Below are 21,486 nucleotides of genomic sequence, written 5' to 3'. Positions count from 1 at the left end.
GAGAGGATAGGAGAATTGATGCCTTTGAGCTGTGGTGCTGGAGAAGAGTATTGAGAGTACCATAGACTGCTAGGAAAATAGATTAATCCTGGAGAGGGTTAAACCAGGTGGCTCCTTGGAGACAAGAATTTTGAGGCTTTGTCTGACATACTTTGGACATGTTGTAAGGAAGGACCAGTCCTTGGAGAGGGACATCATGCTTGGGAGGGTGGAGGGACAGCACAGGAGGGGAAGGCCCTCTATGAGATAGATTGATTCAGTGAGTGGGATAATCGGGATGGGAGTGTCTGGTTGTACATAGGGTCACTATGAGTTGCAAGTGACTCGACGGCACATAGAGCAGCAACAACAACAACAACGTAATTGTCAGTTAACATTACTAATTGAAAGTTGTACAACGAACAAACATGCTAGAAAAGAATGGTGGTTTTGGAGAAGAGTACTGAATATGCCATGGACTGCCAAAAAGAACAAACAAGTCCATCAGGAGAAAGAACAGTGAGGGCGCTCGTCAGAGGCAAGGCTGGTGACAATTCATCTCGCATACTTTGAGCATATTGTCAGAGGAGCCAGTCCTTGGAAAAGGACATCCTGCTGGGAAAAGGGGAAGGGCAGAGACAGGAAGGAAGACCCTCAACAAGATGGATTGATACAGTGACTCTAATAAACTGGACACACCAGAAATCATGAGGTTGGTGCAGATAATGGCAAGGTTCAAATCAGTTGTCCATATGGTCACTATGGGTCTGAGTTGACTCCATGGAACTTGTAATTATTAATTACACTATATGATCAATATATATACTATTTTTTCCTTGCCTTCACCATACGTATTAATTTTTTCTTCCTCTTCCTCCCCTGGTATTGTGATGTTTATTGATTTAGGATTTTTTTTTAATTTGAGGCATAATCCATATGGAAGGATGACATACAGTCTTTGAGCTTCCTCAACAAGTGTTTCAATCTTCAGTTTCCTGTAATCCAGATTCTGTCATCTCATATACTGTCATGACGCCATATTATTGTTCACATAGTCCAGCTTCTCAAATATCTGTTCAGTACACATACTGAAGAGACACAGTGAATGAGCATTAACTCTGATGCATACTTTTCCTGTTTTAAGACTATGGATTATCCCCTTGTTATGTGAGCAACTGCTTCTTGGTTATGTGTATAGGTTTTGCATGAATTTTCTGGATAATTTAGTGTTCTGGAATTCCCATTTTTCTGTGTTAAAGTATATTATGATACACACAGATGACTATCTCTGTGCAGTAAATAAAATTCAGGTAAAACTCTTTCTGGTATTGTCTGCTTTCATTCCATATCGATCAGATGCCAGCATTGACTTTCCTTGTGCATAGCTTCTTTGGAATCCAGCTTGAAGTTTTGTCAGATCCTTGTTGATATACTTCTCTAGCAATGTCTGAATACCATCAATCAGATTTTACTTGCCTGTGGTATAAATGGTAGTATTGGATATTTTCTGCATTTTGATAGACCTGTTTCAGTGTGGGTAGAAATAAGAATCTCTTTCCAGTTGGTTGGCTAGGTAGCTGCCATTCAAATTTCTTGGCATAAGTGAGTAAGGAATCAATGCGTGGTGGAAACAGTTAAGAGCTCAAGCATTAATCAAAAGAATGAAGGTTGGAACCCCCCAAGAGACATGTTTTAAGAAAGACTTAGTCATCTGTTTCCAAAAGATCACAGCTGTGAAAACCAAGTACAGTTCTACTTTGCAATATATAGTGTCTTTATGAATTAGACAAATTTCAAATTTCCACATTTCTTAATATAGCTACCTGGCCAAATGACTAAAAGAGATCCTTATTTGTTCCCATTCCCTAAAAAGGTAATCCAACAGGATGTGGAAATTATCTGACTAATATAATGTACAAGTAAAATCTTGATGAAAATTATTTAAACATGGCTAATTGCTAGAATTGGAGGCAGGAGTGACATCCACTTCCTATACCACATGCCTCTGGAAACTATGAACTTTGATACATATTGATAGTTGTAGAGGGGATTCAGGCCTTTTGTTCATAGGGTCACTATGAGTCGTGCTTGATTAGAAGGCAATCAACAAAAACAAAAACTGCCAGAAACTCAGGCTAGATTCAGAAGAGGCCACGGGATGAGGGACATCATTGCTGATGTTGGGTAGACCTTGGCTGAAAGCACAAAATAACAAAAAGAAGCTTATCTGTTTTATAGACTATGTAAATGCATCTGCATGGATCACAACAAATTGTAGCTAACATTGAGAAGTATCAGAATCCCACAAGATCTGATTATGCTCATGCAAGACCCATATGCACACGGAGACAAGCTGTTGTCCAAACAGAAGAAGGGAACACTGTGATGTTTGACATCAGGAAAGATGTGCATCACGGCTGTAGCCTTTATCCATACATATTAAATCTTATGCTGAACAAATCATTTGAGAAACTAGACTATGTGAAGAATGTGACATCAGGATTGGAAGAAGACTCGTCAACAGATTGTGCTATGTAGATGACACAACCTTGCTTACTGAAAGTGAGGGGTTGAAACATTTGCTAAAGATCAGACTATAATATGGATTATCCTTCAATATGGATTACATCTCAATATAAAAAAACCCAAAAATCCTCACCATGGGACAAATAGGCAACACTGTGATAGATGTAGAGAAGTATGAAGTTGTCAGCTGTTTCATTTTACTTGGATCCACAATCACCATTCAAGGTAACAACAGTTAAGGAATCAAAATACATTTTACACTGGAAAAATCTGCTGTCAAGGATCTTTTCCAAAGCGTGAAAGAACAAAGTCAATTTAGAGACTAAGAGGAGCCTGATCCAAGTCAGGGTATTTTCAGTTGCTTTGTATTCATCTCAAAGTTGGACAATGAGTAAGGATGACAGAATTGATACCTTTGAGTTGTGATTTTGGGAAAGATCACTGATTATCACATGGACTGTCAAAAAGAACAAGTAAGTCTTGGAAAATGTCCAAGGAGGGTGCTCCTTAGAGGGAGGGATGGTGACACTTTGTCATGTGGGCATGTTGTCAAGAGATGCCAGTCCTTGGAAAACGACATCATGGAGGAGGGTCAGAGAATGGGGAGATCTCCAGCCAGACGGCATAGCATAGTGATTTTAGCAATGGGCTTGAGCGTATCAGAGATTGTGAGGATGGTGCAAGATAGTACGAGTTACAGATCTGTTGTTCACATGGCTGCCATGAGTTGTGGCACCTCAGAATTATGAATTGGATTCCACTCAACTCTAACTGGTTTTGTATTTCTTCCCTAGAGTCTAAATGTAGGTTAAGATCTGGACCCTGTTTATCTATATAGCTCCTGTTTCCTTCCACAGAACGGAATGGGTTCCGAGTTGTTGTTAAGTGCCGTCGAGTCGCATATGACTCATAGCAACCCTATGTACAACAGCCCTAAACTCTGCTCTGTCCTGTGCCAATCTCATTGTCTCCAACACACTCATCCCGATTACCCAATCACCGAATTAATCCATCTTCTAGAGGGCTTTTCCCTCCTGTGCCTGCCCTCCATCCTCCCAAGCATGTTGTCTTTCTCCAAGGACCGGTCTCTCCTTACAACATGACCAAAGTATGCCAGACAAAGCCTCAGAATCCTTGCCTCCAAGGGGCAGCCTGGTTTAACCCTCTCCAGGATTAATATGTTTGTTTTCTTAGCAGTTCATGGTACCCTCAAAACTCTTCTCCAACACCAAAGCTCAAAGGCATCAATTCTTCTTCTATCCTCCTTAGTCACTGTCGAACTCTCTGATGCATAACATGTGATTGCAAAGACCATGGCCTGTATCAGACACAACCTAGTCTCGAGAGAGACACCGTTGCTCTTGAGTACTTTAGAGAGGTCCCTAACAGCAGACTTCCCTATCGCAATATATCTTTTAATTTCCTGGCTGCTGGTGTCAAGAGTGTTGATCGTGGAGCCAAGCAGACTAAAGCCGTGAACAATCTCTATCTCTTCACCATCCATCCTGATGCTGTCAATTGATCCAGTGGTGAGAATCTTTGTCTTCTTAACATTGAGCCTCAATCCATATTGAAGGCTGCAGTCCTTGACCCTCTGAAGCAAGCACTTCAGGTCCTCCTCAGTTTCAGCAAACAGGGTTGTGTCATCTGCATAACGCAGACTGTTGATAGATCTTCCACCAATCCTGATGCCGCATTTCTCCTCATAGAGCCCAGCCTCCTGGATGATCTGTTCTGCATACAGGTTGAGAAGGTATGGAGATAGGAGACATCCCTGGTGTACGCCCCTCCCAATTTTGAGCCAGGCGGTGTTTCCTTGCTCTGTTCTGAGGACTGCCTTTTGATTCAAGTATAGGTTTCGCATTAGCAAGATCAAGTGTTCTGGGATTCCCAGTCTTCTCAGAGTCAGCCACAGTTATGGTCCACACAGTCAAACACCTTTGCATAATCAATGAAGCACAGATAGACATTTCTCTGGTACTCCCTGCTTTCAGCCAAGATCCATCTATCATTAGCTACAATATCCCTAGTACCACAACCCCTTCTAAACCCAGCCTGGACTTCTGGCAGTTCTCTGCTGATGTGCTGTTCCAGTCGTTTTTGGATAATCTTCAGTAGAATTTTGCTTGTATGTGAAATCAATACTACTGTTCTATAATTTCCACACTGTGTTGGGTCACCCTCCTTTGGGATGGGAACAAATATAGATCTCTTCCAGTCAGTTGGCCAAGTGGTTGTTCTCCAGCTTTCTTGACACAACTTAGTGTCCAGGGCAGCATCTGTTAACTGAAATATGTCAATTGGTATGCCATCTATTCCTGGGGCCTTATTTTTTGCTATTTCCTTCAAAGAAGCTTGAACTTCTTCCTTCATCACCATAGGCTCTTGCTCATATCTTGAACTCTTCCTTGTGCTTTGGTTTCTCTGCACTCCAAGTATCTTATGCAAATAAATGATTTCTACATCATACCCAAATTCTCTGACGTTATTAATGTCTAGAACTTACCATGTTCTTCTTTTCCCCCCTTTACTAGATGATTGTTTTCTCAGCCATAAATACAGCAAGTTAAGGGTTGGGCTCTCTTTGAGAACTATGCCTGTGTTGTGAACAGAGGGCTCAGGTGGCTTAGCGGTAAGAAGCTGTGCTGCCAAGCCAAAGGCAAGTGGTTCAAGTTCATCAGCTGCTTCATGGGTGAAAGACTGGCAATCGACTCTTGTACAATTTACTGCCTCTGAAAATCCACTGGAAGGGCCAGCTTTGCGTTGATTCTGACATGATTGGCACAAAACATGTGAAAATAAGGGTGCTTAGTTTTAAAACAAATACATAATTTTAATTGGTAGTAAATGTTTTTATATTACTCTGATTTATTTACAATGTTTGAATACATTTTCCAAAAGATCCTTCCCATTTCCTTTACCCCACCCAATGAATTGTACAGCCCTATGAGTAACACCTTAACCACCCCCTCCCCCAATCACCTCTCTATTTCTACCGTCTCCTCTGCCTTGGATCCTATTCTTTCTACACTAATGGTTTTATATAGTATTTGTTCTAGTGGGACTTAGTTCACTCAGTATAATGCTCTCCAGTCCCTCCCAAGTTAGGTAGTAATTTACAAAAACATTGTTTCTGTGTGCTGCATAGTATTCCATTTTATGAATGTACCACCATTTCCCAATCCATCTGTTTGTGGTTGGATATTTGGGCTGATTCCATTTTCTTATGATGGTGAGTGGTGCTTCTATGAGCATTGGTGTACACGTTTCCATTTGAGCCTCAGTTCTCATTTTCTTGGGGTATATCCTAAGGAATGGAATAGCAGGGTCATACAGAATTTCTATGGTCAGCTTTTTGTAGAGGTGCCAGACTGCCTTCCAGAGTGGTTGTAACTTTGTACAATTCCACCAACAATGTAAGTTCCCACCTCACCACATCCTCCCCAACATTTATTACTTGCTGTCCTGTTAAACTCTGCCACTGCTACTGGAAATGGTATCCCATTGTGGTTTTGATTTACATCTCTTTATTGCCAGTGATTTGGAGCATTTCTTCGTTATGTCTGTTGGGCATTTGAATATCTTCCTCTGAAAATTCTTTCCATGTCTTTTGTCCATTTTTATAATTGCATTATCAGACTTTTTGTGGAGGCCCAGGAGTATTCTATAAACTTTCTCATGAGACTCTTGAGATAGTAATGTTTGTAGGTCAGTAGGCTTGCTTTGTACCCTTTTGGAAAGTTTTTGATGAACACAAGGATTCAATCATTAGAAGGTTCCATTAATCAGTTTTATCCTCTTCAGTTTGTACATTTCTGGATGTATTTGGCAGTCTCTTATACTGTAGAATGGAGCTACTAAGTTTGATCCCAGTTTGTCTCTTATGAACTCAATGGTTTTGGGCTTTACTCCCAAATCTCTTACCCATCTTGAGGTAATTTTTGTGTATGGTGTGAGATGTGGATCCTGTTTCAGCTTTCTGCACACAGCAGTCCAGTTTTGTTAGCACCATTTGTTGAAGATGCAAATATGCTTTTTAAAGAATATTGCGTATAACTATTTCAATATTGGCAAGTAAAATATTCATGATTCTAGTTAAATGAAATATACAGAACAGGCAAGTACACAGAGATGAAAGTTTATTAGTGGTTACTAGATTTGGGTGGAAAAAAGAGGAAAAGGAAGATAAAATGTTAAGGGCAATTTTAAAAAGTTATTTCAGTAACATTTTTTCCTTATTCAGTTTCCCCCCTGACCCATGTTACTGGTATGATACTTCCTTAAAAGTTTACTCTCAAATTCATACTAAATCTCACTTTTTGCTCCATTTGCTTAAAACAAGCCAACCCTACAAACTTTAAAAGGACTATACTGGTAATGAATTACACTGCCAATGCAGAGGTGCACTATTCAAACCCACCAACTACCATGTAGAATAAAGATGGACATTTTCCTCCTGTGAGCTTTACTGCCTCTGAAAACTCACCAAAGGGTCTGAGTCAATGGTAAACAACATTCTTAGTTAAGATCTCTACTGGCACTGGATGTTACCTGCTGTACTGCCTGGTGGCAGCTGGCAGTTCATATTTACCAGCTTCTCTGCAAGAGAAAATAAGACAAGCTTGCTATACTGATTTACAGTCTTGGGAACTCGATGGAGGGTCACTTAGAATGAACTCGATGACACTGAAGTATTCTTCTGTTGGACTTGGTGTTCCATTTCATTAATCAAAGATAGTGTTTACATTGTATCTTTACTGTCTGGCTTGTATTTGACTGAATTTGGTGTGAACAAGTTAAACAACCACCACAACCAAAAAAAGCAGCTCTTATAATATTGTACTGTTAGTGAGTTAGATATATCTGACCCAGAAGGCTGCATATGATATAGTGCTAAGAAAAAAGCAAGCTGCAGTGTGACATTGTTAGAACGATAATATTAAGAAAAAAATCCTCTCCTCAATAAGTATAAGTATAGACTTTAAAATAATGAAGTAAAAAAAAATAATGAAGTCAAAGGTGTACAAAACCAAAAATACACACGAGACTGTTAACTCTGGATATATATGGTGTCAGTGAGAAGGGTAGAAGGTTGAAAGGAGAACAGAAAATTGGTGTTAGAAGATTAAATTATATTTTCTTCACACACCTTGCACTGTTTCACCTTTGAAATACTTTTTTAAGAGGTTTTAATAAAGTGAATTTAAAACTATAACCTGAATAAACATAAGTTTAAAATAAATAACCTACTAGTTGAGATTTGAACTTAGGAATGTAAAGTAGGAATACTATACTGTCTTTAAGTAAAAAGATACAGCACATGAAGCCAAAGTGTATTTATCTTAGAGAAGTAATAAATAATTCATAAAGAAAGTTAATATGAAGAAGAGTTTCCACCTGAAACACCTCAAGATTCTTCTATGGACAAGAGGGTACAATTATTACACTTTAAAAAATATAGTTGCAGTTTACAAAAGAAAAAAAAAAGCACAAAATGGCTTTAAAATACAATAAAGTTTTATACTTATTTTAATTACAAAAAATACTATAATGTCATGGAAGGAAACCAGTATTTACCTGAAGAGACATCAGTAAAGCCTCTAGATTTATCTGTTTTATAAATATAATTAAGGCAATAGGAATATAAAATATTATAAAACTGACTTTCTTCTTGAAAAACACTGATTCATAAACTTTTATTTAGAAAGAAATTTGAATTAGGTGCTCGAGAAACTCCAAGTACTTCTGGGTAAGGCTGAAGACCCATTTGCTTGTTATCTTTCAACTTTAGTACAATAACTTTAGCAAATTCTTCTCCTTGTATGTCAGTGGTGTCTAGTAATTGTCTGACTTTTGAGGTCCTTGTAGGTTTTGTACTAATCAATTCATAGTCTTCCTTCATAATCAAATCCCTGGACAGAAGGGCATCCAGTGACTGGTTAAGGCAGGCTTCAGTCATTTGGCTGACAATATCTTCCCTTTTACTCTGGATCCACTGATGGGCTATACCAGGTGACAGGCGTTCTGCACAAAGGGAAGGGGTTAAACAATTAGAAAGGTCAAGGAATACACATAGCAATGAATGAAAATGAAACAAGACATAAAATCAAATTTGCCTATAATCCTGCTGGTACAGAAGAAGAGTACATTTGAGAACCCTGTTAATTTTAGCAAAACAGTTTGAGGTTTAGATTTTCTTTTCAGTTTTCCTCACTCCCCAGAATGATTGCTTTATTGTCTTTGGTTTTATCTAAAATATAAAGGATACTTGTATGGTTGTTTGAAAACCAAGACAAAACTCGACCCATATATCCCATCCTAAAGTCCCAAAACTTTATTTTTAGCAGCTGAGTACATAACATCTTGCCTTTATACACACCAGGATTTGTATCTTTTGGGATTTGAAGTATGTTCCCACTGAAGAACATATGTATTTACCATTATGAGGAAATAAGCAAAAGTAAAGCTTATCATATGGCTGTTAAATATATATTTGGGAATCAATGTTATCAATGACAAAGCATCTCATAGTAATATTTACCTGAATTCCCCACAGTTGAGAGTAGATTTATTACTGCTGAAGGGCTTGGGGTGCACTTGTGATCACACAATTGAGTCTGAGGAACTATAGAAATGTTATTTTCCCAACTGTGATTTATAGGTTGATGATGCAGCATTGATGGGTAATCCTGATTTTGTTCTATAAAACACAACATCTTCATTAAGGGACTATGCTTAATATTCTGTAGATACTCCTGTGAGCTAAAATATTAACATCTAGGTCATACATGTTGGGTACTCATGAATCATGAATCAATCAACCAATTATTGATCCTCTGGAGGGTTTTTAGAGGCAGTTAATACACGGGAAGAGCTTCCCCATCCTTCTCCGGAAGAGCAGTGGTGGCCATGAACCACGTGACTGCGGGATTGCAATGCAGCTTCTTGCCACTAGCACTGCTATTAAAGCTTATTTAGAGATCTAATTCTCAAAATAAATATTTTTAGAGCAAAAAGGCTTTCTACCAACTATTTTTCTATCTTTCTGTCTGTTCTACATAAACTGTAAATATTGTTTTTTTTTTTTGTTCTTCACACAGATCTAGATTTTTTCATCTGTCTTCTTCCTCTTGCACTGTTCTCTTTAAATCTCTATGTAACATGTGTTTTTCTGCACTCCCTTCTGGCATTTCTATTCATGTTCAAATTATGTTTACTTGCCATTTCATCTCATAAAATTTCCCATTTTTTCTGAACCTTATTCTCAGATTTCCAACACTCCAGTGCAGACCATTCTGCTAGCACTTCAAATTAAAAAAAATCCCTATTAATTTTAAGCCTGAAATCAGTTTTTATGCTTGTATTTTGAGGATAATAAATATATTTCATTTTCTTTCTTCACTTCTCTTTTACCCCTCCTACAAGTGAAAAGTCATAACGTTTATCAGCGAATCTTCAAAAACACATCTCTTTCACATCCCACCCCACTAACAGAGAGATTCTGGAGAGAACACTGATAAAGTTTATAACTTTAATAATCTTTGCACACTCTTACTCATATTTCATTTTTTAAAACCTACAACTTCAGTATCTCAGTTGATCTCTTCACCTCTTATTTCTTTTCCTTGCCAAAATGTTTTATACATTCCAGTCAAGTTGACTTTTCTGGAAGCAAAACATTCTTATCAGACTGTGGAAAAGCGTTTGGTAAGGACATGTCAGATAAGGGACTTACATCTAGAATTTATAAAATACTTGAGCACCACAACAGGATAAAGGTAAATAATCCAATCAAAAAATTGGCACCGGATATGAACAGACACTTCACCAAAGAAGACATTCACATGGCTATGAAGAAATGTTCAAAATCCCTAGCTCTAAGAGAGATGCAAATCAAGACAACTATGAGGTGGTATCATCTCATCTCAGTAAGACTAGCAAAATTTAACAGAACAGCAAGCAACAAATGCGAGGTTGTGGAGAAACTGGAACCCTTATTCACTGTTGGTGGAAGTGTAAAATGGTACAACCACTGTGTAAAGCTGTGTGGCGCTTTCTCAAAAAGTTGCAAATAGAGATACCATTTGACTCAGCAATTCCACTATTGGGAATATACCGTTAAAATACCGTAACTGACATCCAAGCAGATATATGCACACCCATGTTTATCGTGGCTTTGTTCACAATAGCAAGGAGTTGAAAACAACCCAAGTGCCCATGAACAAATGAATGGATAGAGAAGCTGTGGTATATTCACACAATGGAATACTATGCTGCAATGAAAAACAAGGAACTCATGCAATATTATTCAAAATGGGTGACCCTGGAGGACATTATGCTGAGTGAAATATCTGTCACAAAAGGACAAATACTGTATGGTGCCACTGTTGTAGAATGAGACTGACATCAGGGTGGGGGGGGGGAAGACTGAGAAAAATTGGATAAATTATGTTTACTGCATTGAAGCCGATGAGGGAGAGAACAGTTTAAAAGCAATATATTTTAGGGCATTATGATTATCATAAAAGTTCTGAATGAGGGTTGCAGAGTGGAGTATATACTCTGGGTGGTGTTGGGGTAGTGTGGGGGGATTGTATACCAATGAAGGAGTTTTTCAAGGAGAAGAGCAAACTGGGGGTGGGGGTGGGGTGGGTGGGGAGAAAAGTGCAACAATGAATGAATGGAAAGCGAAAAATCTCTATAAATGTTCATTGAAAAAAAACCAAGCAAAAAAAATTGCAATAGTTTTCTATTCATGTAAAGAAAAAAAAGCTCAAACAGCACTGTTGAAATCCACAATGATTCTCCACCTATCTTTCTAACTTTCTTTTCCTTTCACCTTCTTTGATTAATCCTTTACTTAGCTAAACCAAATTGTTCACTGTCTCTGTGCAGTCTCTATACTGTTCTCTTTCTCTTATACAGAAGTCTAACTTTAAGCTAGAAGTAATTTCTTCATGATGATAACATGTAGTGTGATGACTTAAGAATGTGTACCAGAAGACCTTGCTTTAAGTTTTGGATATGCCAGCTATGAGCTATGCGACCTAGTCTTCTATGTAAAATAAGGGTTATTTACTTCACAAGTAGTTATGAAAGTACTTCATAAAGGGTACTATTCCTCTGTAATATTATAGCTCTACACTCTTGTAACACATCACTTCCTATCTTGCACTATGGCTTACCAAAAATATATTTCTCCTTGCTGACACAATCCTGAATCTTCCCATAGTATCTAACACAGTGTCTTTAATGTTTAATGTACTGCATATCCTGCTACTCTGACCCCATGTTCAGACCCTATTCACATTTTAAAAGTCAGTACTCAATAGATAAGAAAGGCATGCTCCATGTCTTCTGGTCAAGAATATGATGTGTAAAGAGATGGGAGAGGAAAACTTGCGAATAAACACTAATTTGAAAATATACTTACTAGATAAAAAGTCATTTTCTCGAGGTGTTGACAGGAAGCTTGAGGTTTCAGGAAAATCACTACTTTTATGCAGTTGGGAGGATCCACATGATTCCTGAAGTAAATATAAAGGATTTAGGTTGACAGATACATGTATTTCGACTTTAATTTCCAGAGTTCTTACTTTTGATGTAGTAGAAACAAAATCAAATGTATCATAAATTCTAAAACTGAAGAAACATGTACATAATCAACAAAGGTTGATTTATTATCTTAACCAACTGAAATGGGGGAAATGTGACTATCATGAAGTACATTAAAATAGTTTTTTCTTCATTTTTTTTTCAAAAGTTCTGTTTAGTGAATGAGGAATTTTGAAATCTGCAACACCGGTTACTTAGTGGTTTATAGAAAACTCTTGTTTCTCTGGAAGGGTAAGTAGGAAACTATGGAAAAAGTAATAGAGAACCTGCATTCCTGGCTCTGTTACAGAATCATCAGCTAAGTATAGACAAGGAATTGAAACTTTCTCTGGTTCTCTGTAACATCTATCTAAGCACTTGCCTGGGCTAAAGGAGTAAATGTATTCATGTATACAGAGGTGACTTTAAAAATTTGCATTATGAATAGATTCTTCTGAATCTGCAAAGTGAACATATCTTCCAGTTGTAAGAAATGACCATTATGCAGTAAAGGGAGTGCTGAAGGCACAGTCCATACTGAGTGGCATTGCTAACCCAAGTCTCTTCCCATTACAAATGGGATCCTCAGAGACATGGTGGATGGCTCTGAGTCAGAAATGACTCACAACCAGTGAGTGAGTGAATATGACGTCTACATACATGTAAAGAAATACTTCCTCTCACTCACAAATGGTTGTTGAGTTCTCCTTCCCCTCTACTACGTACTGTAAGAGATAAGAATGAGATAGGTTTAGCTGGCCAAAGAGGCATAAATACAATGCAAGTTTAATCTCTGATATGCTATGGAATATAGCAGTAATTGTGAGGATGGTGCAGGGCTGGGCAGGGTTTTGTTCTGTAGGTCAAAGGGTTGCTCTGAGTTGGAGCTCACTCCACAGCATTTACCTACACTAACCCTGGAACACATGAACAAAACAATGACAGACAGAAGGCTATACAAACAAAACAACCAAGGGAAAACTAGGAAATGTTGTTTCAAGTTGGAGATTGCCAAAGCCTACATGCATCTAAAAGCTCTCTGGAATTATTTTCTCATATATAATAAAAGTTAGAAAAAATAATTTGTCATATTCTCAAATTTGGAACTTATCATGTAATTTTTTTCTTTTACCTCTTGTGGGCCATGATTTACAGGTATGTTCAGAGATAAATCCATTTTCTTCTTGTCACTGAAGAGAATAGTACTTGCATTACTCTGTAAGTGAAGGAAATAACATACATATATGTCTGTGTCTACTGATGTAGACACACATACAATTTAATGGGAAGTGATTAGAAATTGTAGAAGTAAAATACATTCTACTTTACTATATTTTATGTTTTAATAAAATCAATGGAAAAGAAACAAATCAATTCAGGATATAATACATAACTTAAAGGCAGAGACAATGCAAAACAGGGGGAAAAACTTCAGGGACACAGATTTTTAATTCTGCCTCATATTATTTGTTACCTTGAGCAAATTATTGATCTCTCAGTCTCAGGATTTCATCTGTAAAAATGGAAAAATATCTACTTGCAGAACTGTTCTAGGGATTAAATGCAATAATGTATATAAAGTGTTACTAAAAAGTATTTTTAAATCTATAGTTTGTGTATTTGTGTACCAATAATTGATAAGCATTGCTAGTTACCATGTTTGTATTATCATTATTTCATTTCACAGATAACAAATGAAGGTACTGTGCAATACTGAAATGGTGGAACCCATGCATAACATGCAGTTCAGAATCTCAGGACACTGTTTTATCCTTGGGTAAAAGATTTAAGCTGTACTTACTATCTATAAATTGGGAGTAATATAATCTATTTTCAAAGAGTAAGGTTAGAGAGAGAATGAATTAAAGGGCCCTAAGATTACCAAGTAATCATCCAATAAAAGGTAAATATGCATATTAACTCTATTTAAATAATGTATGTCTGTATTCAAATCAGTGATTTACCTCTGTCCCTATAATCCAGGCTCAGATTGGTTTCCATCCTTGATGGGTGATTTAAAATATATCCATCAGATCAACATAACATTTGCTACCCTCTAGAACTGGTGGTCTCCACACTGAGCCCTTCATTATTACTATTTATAGCTGCCTATTCCATTATGAGAACATTAGGGGAAAAATATCAAAGGTATTCATTCACCTATGCCTATATTGTACCTAATAGAGGAATACGCACAAAATTTCCTTAAATATTAAATTTTGCTTGGATCCACAGTTAACACCCTTGGTACGAGCAGTCAGAAAATAAGGAGATGCATTGCACTGGGAAAATCTGCAGTTAGGAACCTATCCAAATTATTGAAGAGGACTTCAGTTTGAGCACTAAGGTGCGTGTAATTCAGGCTACAGTCTTTCTGATTACTAGCTATGCATCCGAGACCTGGACAATGAATAAGGATGACAAGAAAGAAATTGATGACTTTGAGCTGTAGTGTTGGAGAAGAGAACTGAACATCCCATGGGTGGCCAAGAGAATGAACAGTTGGAATGCTCTTTGGAGGCAAGAATGATGAGGCTTCGCCTCGCACACTTTGGACATGTTGCTAGGAGGTCCTATTTCTTGGAGAAGGACATGATGTTGAGAAGAGTGGAGGACTGGGAAGGAGAAGAAGACCCTCAACCAGGTGGACTGATATGGTGACTGCTGCAATGGACTCTTGTGTGTCAGGAAGTGTGAGAATGGCGAAGGTTAGAACAGTGTTCAGATCTTTTGTTGGGTAGCTATGAGTTGTGCTCAACTCAGTGGCACTTAACAACAACAACAACAATGTACAAACCCCTTATTTTAGATTTGCTGAAATTTTCTGAATTTAATGTTCTTCTGAGCTTATAAAATCTACCAAAATATTACTTATAAAATTTACCAAAGTATTTATAATTTTAATAATTCTTAGTAATACAGTTTCTCCTAATTGGTAATTTATGATAACACTTGTTTATGAACAATTAATCAGTCCTTAGGAAGAAATGAAATATTAAGAAAATGTGATTTTGGCTTAATTTTTATTATTCAGAACATAGGACATCCTATTTGCAGAAAATATAAATTCTACAAATCAGTTATAAGAACTTAAAAAAGACAAGAAACACAAAATAATCACTTTAAATGGTATCTTTGTTTTTATACATTTATTTATAAAAACGTATTCCATTTGTATGCAACCCTTGTCTCTCCCATTAGTTAGCCATGTACGAGGTATTTAAGTGATTAACTTCCCTAGACACTAGCTATCTTCAATATGGACACTATATAAGCAATTTCTTTGAAAAAGTAGCCAGCTTAAATGTAGACCCTAGTGTTTAAGTTTTTGAGGGACAAAAGGAACTGGAATGGTTCTCTTCCACTTAAAAATAAAAAACAGACTCATCTGTCTACCTTAATTTGGAAGGAAGTAGAAGAGAAAAAATATGATAAAGACATGAGGTGAAAAGAGGAACTGAAAAAAGAAAAAAAATACTATCAGAATATTTTTTATCTTCTCAGAAGTAGAGAAACTAATGTAAGTATGAACTGTAAGTAGGGAAGAATCATCTAACAGACTACTCAGAAGTGGGGAAGCTAATAAAAAATTGTAAAAAATGACCCTTCTTCAATTTCTTCTAAAACTCAGGCAAAATATTACCACCATTCATCTTTAGTTTGGCAAGGACAGTTGTTCCTTTATGGACTTCTATTTTTTTTTTCCATTTTTTTAAATTTTTTGTGTGTGTACCATCAAATCAGATCCGACAGGTACAGGAGGAGATTGCCCCTCCTTTTCCGGCAGAGCATCTGGTGGATTCGAACCATGGACTTCTATTTTAACCAAAGAGTGTGCAATGCCATGGAGTCCTGTGATTTGCTAACCTAATGGCTGGTGTTTGGGAAGCCATCAGCTGCTTTGCAGGAGGAAGACAGGGAAGCCTGCTTCTGGAAAGAAGGGACAATCTTGGAAATTTTATGGGTGTGGTTTTACTCTGTCCTCCAGGGTTGTTATGAGTTGGAATCTGGCAAGTGATAAATTACGCCTTGTTTCTAATGGGCTGTTACTACTTTTAAACAATTTGTGATAATATTAAGAAAATCCTTGAGTAATAGGTCTTCTTCAATTGTGCTTCTGATCTATAAGAGCAGGATACAAATGAGGTTAACTCTCCTAGGTAACTTGTATCTTTTACTTCTTTCACATACACAATATAAGGAAACTAACTAGGACAATGAGACAATACATATAAACAACTTAAACAGATACTTTTTAGTCCCAACTATTAATTATAGAAGTTTGACAGCTTATTTTGGCAATAAATCTCAGGACAAAACCTCAGACAAGTACACTAAAATAAAGGCAAATTAAAAAATCCAGACATTACTAATCTACAAAGGTTATATTTATGGAAACAAATACCTTGATTTAGGGTACTGATTATACAAAATCAATGTTGACTTATCCCTTATGTTAAACTTTCATTTGATATGAAAGTTGTGGAAAGGTCTCTGAAATTTGAAACTGACCATTATGGAAATAAAAATCTCTCTGGTGACAACTCTCCTCCCAAAATTGTAGCCTGTATTTATATATATATACATATATACATATATACATATATACATACACACACACACACACATATATATATGAAATTGAAAATTTCAATAGTAGTGTTATGAACTGAACCACAGCCCCACGAAATATGAGCTGTGAAGCCTCAACTGCATATATGTAGCTAAAGGCCTGGAGGTATAGCAACTGACATGTCAAGCAGCTAAATCAGAAGGTCAGAAATTAGAATCTACCAGGCAATCTCAGGAGAAAGAGGGGCAGCCTCTTCTAGGAAAGATTTACAGCCTTGGCAACCTTATACAAGTTGCAATGAATTGGAATAAATTTTATGGCAGTGGGCATTTTTAGGGTTTATACATGTGGTAGCTATAGGGGGTAGCTCTGGTGGCTTAGAGGTAAGGAACTGTACTGTTAACGTCACATGGCTTGAATCAACCAATCACTCCAAATGAGAAAGATGGACAGTCTCCTCCCATGCAACTGAATGCCTCTGAAAATCTCCTGTAAGGTCAGTTATGAGTCAGCTCCAACTCGATGGTCCCTAACAACATATATGTAGTTACAATTACTTTTTTGGGAATAGGGTTTCTGTTATGTTTGTTAATAAGGCTGTACCTTTTTTAAGAGAACATACTCAGCAAGTAACAGGAGATGGGAGAAGAGAGATGCCATATCAGGTCAGATCTCCAAGGAAACAAGAAGAGAAGCTCTAACACCACAAACCCAATCCTCTAGAGCTCACAAACAGTAAAAACCCTCCTCTAGGGACTGCAACCTGAATTAAAACTTACAGCCTCCTCACTGTGAGAAAATAAACTTGTTTAAAGGTGCCCAAGGTACTAATTCTCCATAACAGCATAAGGAGATGGTAATAGATTTCTTTAGTTTTCAGCATTTCATTTGCCAACCTACCTTTGTTTTCTTTAGTTGAATGACAGCTTCAAGAAAAGTTATCTCATCAAAGCTTCTCAGAATTGGTTCAAGTTCTATTATACATTCTAAACAAGGAGATAAAAATGCAATTTGAGTTCAAATTGTTTCTAATCATTAAACTGAAAAATGTAGACGTTATAACTGAAATGATAAGGCTCTAAGTCAATTCTTCTCTAAACATTAATTTGCCTTAACAGTTTTTAATACTAGTACAAGGATAGATGGCTAAATCAATGGACTAGTACTGAAAAGTATAAAAAGAAAACACTATAGTCTTGATCAATTGATTTTGGAAAAAAGGTACCAAGGCAATTCAATGAGGGAAAGAGTCTTCACACCAGTTGGTGCTAGAAAAACCGGATAACCTTACAACAATAGGTAAATTTAGACCTTTACTTCACATTGCATATAAAAATAAAACTCAAAGTATGAACTAAATGTATGAATTACAACTGTACCATTTTTAGAAGCACACCTAGAATACCTCTAGGATCTTGAATTAGGCAGTGTTCCTAAAGTCAATATCAAAAGGGTAAATATAAAAGAAAAAAAACCCCCAACTAAATTAGACTTAAAACTTTCATGTTTCAAAAGGTACTACTTAGAAAAAATAGAGACAAGCTACACACTGAGATAAAATATTTGCAAATCTTGTATTTGCTAAAGCACTTACATCTAGAACATAAAAAGAAATCTGACAAATCTAGTAAGACAAGTAACTCATTTAGGAAATGGGCAAAAGATGTTAAAAGACTACAAAAAAATAAAACACCTCCCACAAAACAAAACAAACAAATGGCTAATAAACATATGAAAAGATGTGTAACACCATTATTCATGTGGGAAACATAAATAAAAACTACTTTTCCTCATCAAAATGATAGGTGTTGACAATGATTTAGAGAAATTAAAATTCTCATAAATTACTTGTGGGAATGTAAAACAATGTAACATTCACAGTTGAGAAAAAGTTTGGCAAATTTAAAAGAAATAAATTTATAACCCTAAGAGAAAGAAAAACCTATGCTGACATAAAGAACTGAATGTGAGTACGCATCTTTTTCTAATTCTTCTTCAACTCAATTTCTAACTACTGAAAAGTCTCTCTTTGCTATCTATTTGCCCCTAAAAAGATGTAGTTCAGGGCATGATTTTACATTATCACCTATATGTTAATAACTTTGTTTTGTATGGTTTCAGTACACACAGTAATTATGTAAAGGATTGCTGGATTTATCTGTCTATAGATGAGAAAACCCCAGTGGCAAAAGGGCTAAGAGCTGCTTGACTATCAACAGATAGGCTAGTGGTGAGATTCCATTATCTGTTCTGTGGGAGAAGTGTGACCAATCTGTTCCCAAAAGGATTACGGTCTAGAAAACCCCATTGGGTTTGTCTGTATGTTCCATTCTGCAGCAATGAAAATGACTGACTTGATGGCACCCACCAAAAACATTTATAAAAGAGAAATGGGGAATGTGCTCAAATTTTAACCCAGGTCATAGGACTCTCAATATTTGTGCTGAAACCTGACCATCTACCAGGAATCTCAATTTACAGATTAACTAGTCATCTCACATTTACTATTTACAAAATTAAACTCCTCATTCTACCTTTCCTCAACATTTTCATCTCAGTTTTGTTCATCTCACTACACGGTTATCAACACGCTATTCCGTGGAAGCTATGGACTTGACTTTCCCCTGATTCTGCCTGTATTTGATTATTTCCACATTCTATGTATCTCTGAATACACTTTAATTTTGTCTAGTCCCATCTCTCACTCAGACTCAAACTCAGGAATGGAGAGTAGGTTCTGACTCACACTGCCCTTCCACTGGGTTTCCAAGGCTGTAAACTGTAATGAATGTGGCTACTCATTTCTCTCCAGAGGTGAAGCGGGTGGATCTGAATGCCAGAGATTCAGCCTTTTGGTTAGAAATGCAACACTCTTTGGACTGTGCCACCGAGATTCCTCTTCCTATCTCTTATGACATGTTCTCATAATCAAAAAGCTTCTGCAGGAGGTACTCAGCTGATCTCTCAGCTTTCACCCTTGCCCACCACTAATTGTTCACAAAGTAGCAAAAGTGATATATTTAAAATCTAAATGAGATCACTTTCATGCAAAACACACTTTACTGGTTTCTCACTGTACTTGGAATAGCTAAACTTCCCAAAACAGTCAACAGCCTCTTCCTTATCCTTCTACCCTTCGTATTATTCCCTTCCTTGCTCACCATATTCCAGTGCAAGTCTTCACTTTGTTCTCAGAAACGGCAAACTCTTTCCTTTTTTCATCCCTGGCCTTTGCTCTTATTTTCTCTACCTCAAATGCTCTTCCTCAAGCTTGTAAATGGCTAGCTCCTTTTCAAGCTTCAAAGCTCAGGTCAAATATTTGTTCCAAAGAATGACTTTACTTTCTCTCCTCTAATTACTCTAGTACCTAGCTCATTTCGTCACAACTTCCACAATTTGTATCTTCTTTATTTTTCTGGAATTTTCTCATGCCTGTACATACTGTTTTATACAATCATTCCTTTACGGTTGATCTGTGTCTATCATTACCCCATCTTTTCAAGTCCTCATGGAAACTTCTTTATTTTCCCATCCACCCACTAACCACTGCTATCCTGTGATGTCTTTAATCTATCTGCCTCTACCACTAGAATGTAAGTTCTTGAAAGATAGCAATTTAGATTATCTTATTTTGTTCACTGCTCTGGTCCCAGTTCTTAGCCCTGTGTTTAGCATGTGGTAGGTGCTCAGTAAATATTTGCTGAATGGAATTATACTTCCTATCATGTGATCAATCTTGACTTCTGTTATCACTGCTGGGTGCTGCTAAGTCAACCATCACTCATGGTGATGCTATGACCAACAGATCGAAACACTGCGGTACCCTGCACCATCCTCACAATCTCACCCTTGCAGTTGCTGTACTGATCCACCTTGATGAGGGGCTAACTCTTGTCTTCTAGGAATTATCAATTTAATTCTAGATGCAGTTATTATTTTATAAATATAATGAATAACAAGAGTGAAAATAATGGGGGGAAAAGCAAACAAATATCTTGGGGCTAATGACTGAACTTCATATACTTTTGAAAAGACTGTTTGATTCACAATCTCTCCACTATTTTTATACAGTTAAGTTTTCACACTGGAACTGTATACCCACTTAAGAAAGACGGTCTTTCATCTGGATTCTGTGCCCATCCACTTTGTATAAGAGAGACCATCACTGTTCGGTGAGGTATGTCAAATGGTAAACTTTCTTCAGTAGTGTCAGGGCGATGTCCCTGTGATACACTATACATAATCTGCAAAGGATTAGTGACGTCTGTCAAGACAGAAATATGGCATTCATTAGAAATATATTATGATGCTGTCTATTAAATAATTTCAAATCAATTAAATGAAGATGATGATGAATCTTAAAATCTTAGTAATAATTCAATACCTAAGCTCCTTTCTCTTAGTACATTCCAGGTATTTCTATTAAGACATTGCTACCTCCTAGGTAAGGAGTACACATATTTACTGCAGAGGAGAGCTAAGAAGGATCACAGCAATTACTACATGAAGTGAATGAGAAAGAAATCTTTATTTTTTAAGCCACTAAGATTTTGGGTTTGCTTGTTGAACAGAAAGCTGATTTATGCAAACCTAAATTTAAAAGAAATATTAATTACCAAAGTATGAAAAAAACCCAAGCACTCCACCCCACTTTGTCCAATGCTTTCTGGTGCCAATCAATTTTTATAGAGAGAGTTTTACAGCTGGAATTGATTTTGATAATGTTTATTCTAAGCTCTTTTTTTTTTTTTTTTAAAAAGATGAAATAACAGAAGCTTGAAGAGTTTGAATAGTCAATTACTGTTAGAGCAAGA

The 21,486-nt window shown here is 36.9% G+C and overlaps 1 protein-coding gene across 1 annotated transcript in view; it reads right to left on the bottom strand.

Moving 5' to 3' along the window:
• Positions 1-8,191: 8,191 nt before the first annotated feature.
• The window catches only part of RIPK2 (receptor-interacting serine-threonine kinase 2), a 34,937-nt gene continuing 21,642 nt past the window's right edge, over positions 8,192-21,486 (bottom strand). The window contains exons 6-12 of the mRNA XM_006880520.1: positions 20,775-20,936; positions 17,573-17,658; positions 16,265-16,270; positions 13,232-13,315; positions 11,939-12,032; positions 9,047-9,205; positions 8,192-8,529 (exon numbers count right to left, since the gene is read on the bottom strand). Coding sequence (XP_006880582.1) covers positions 8,192-8,529; positions 9,047-9,205; positions 11,939-12,032; positions 13,232-13,315; positions 16,265-16,270; positions 17,573-17,658; positions 20,775-20,936 — 929 coding nt within the window. The remainder of the gene's footprint in view (positions 8,530-9,046; positions 9,206-11,938; positions 12,033-13,231; positions 13,316-16,264; positions 16,271-17,572; positions 17,659-20,774; positions 20,937-21,486) is intronic.

Source organism: Elephantulus edwardii, unplaced genomic scaffold (assembly GCF_000299155.1).
Source record: "Elephantulus edwardii isolate Elephantulus edwardi_28Jun2011 unplaced genomic scaffold, EleEdw1.0 scaffold00008, whole genome shotgun sequence".
NCBI lineage: Eukaryota > Metazoa > Chordata > Mammalia > Macroscelidea > Macroscelididae > Elephantulus > Elephantulus edwardii.
Note: the sequence above shows the minus strand (reverse complement) of the source record. Positions and strands in the feature narration are given on the sequence as shown.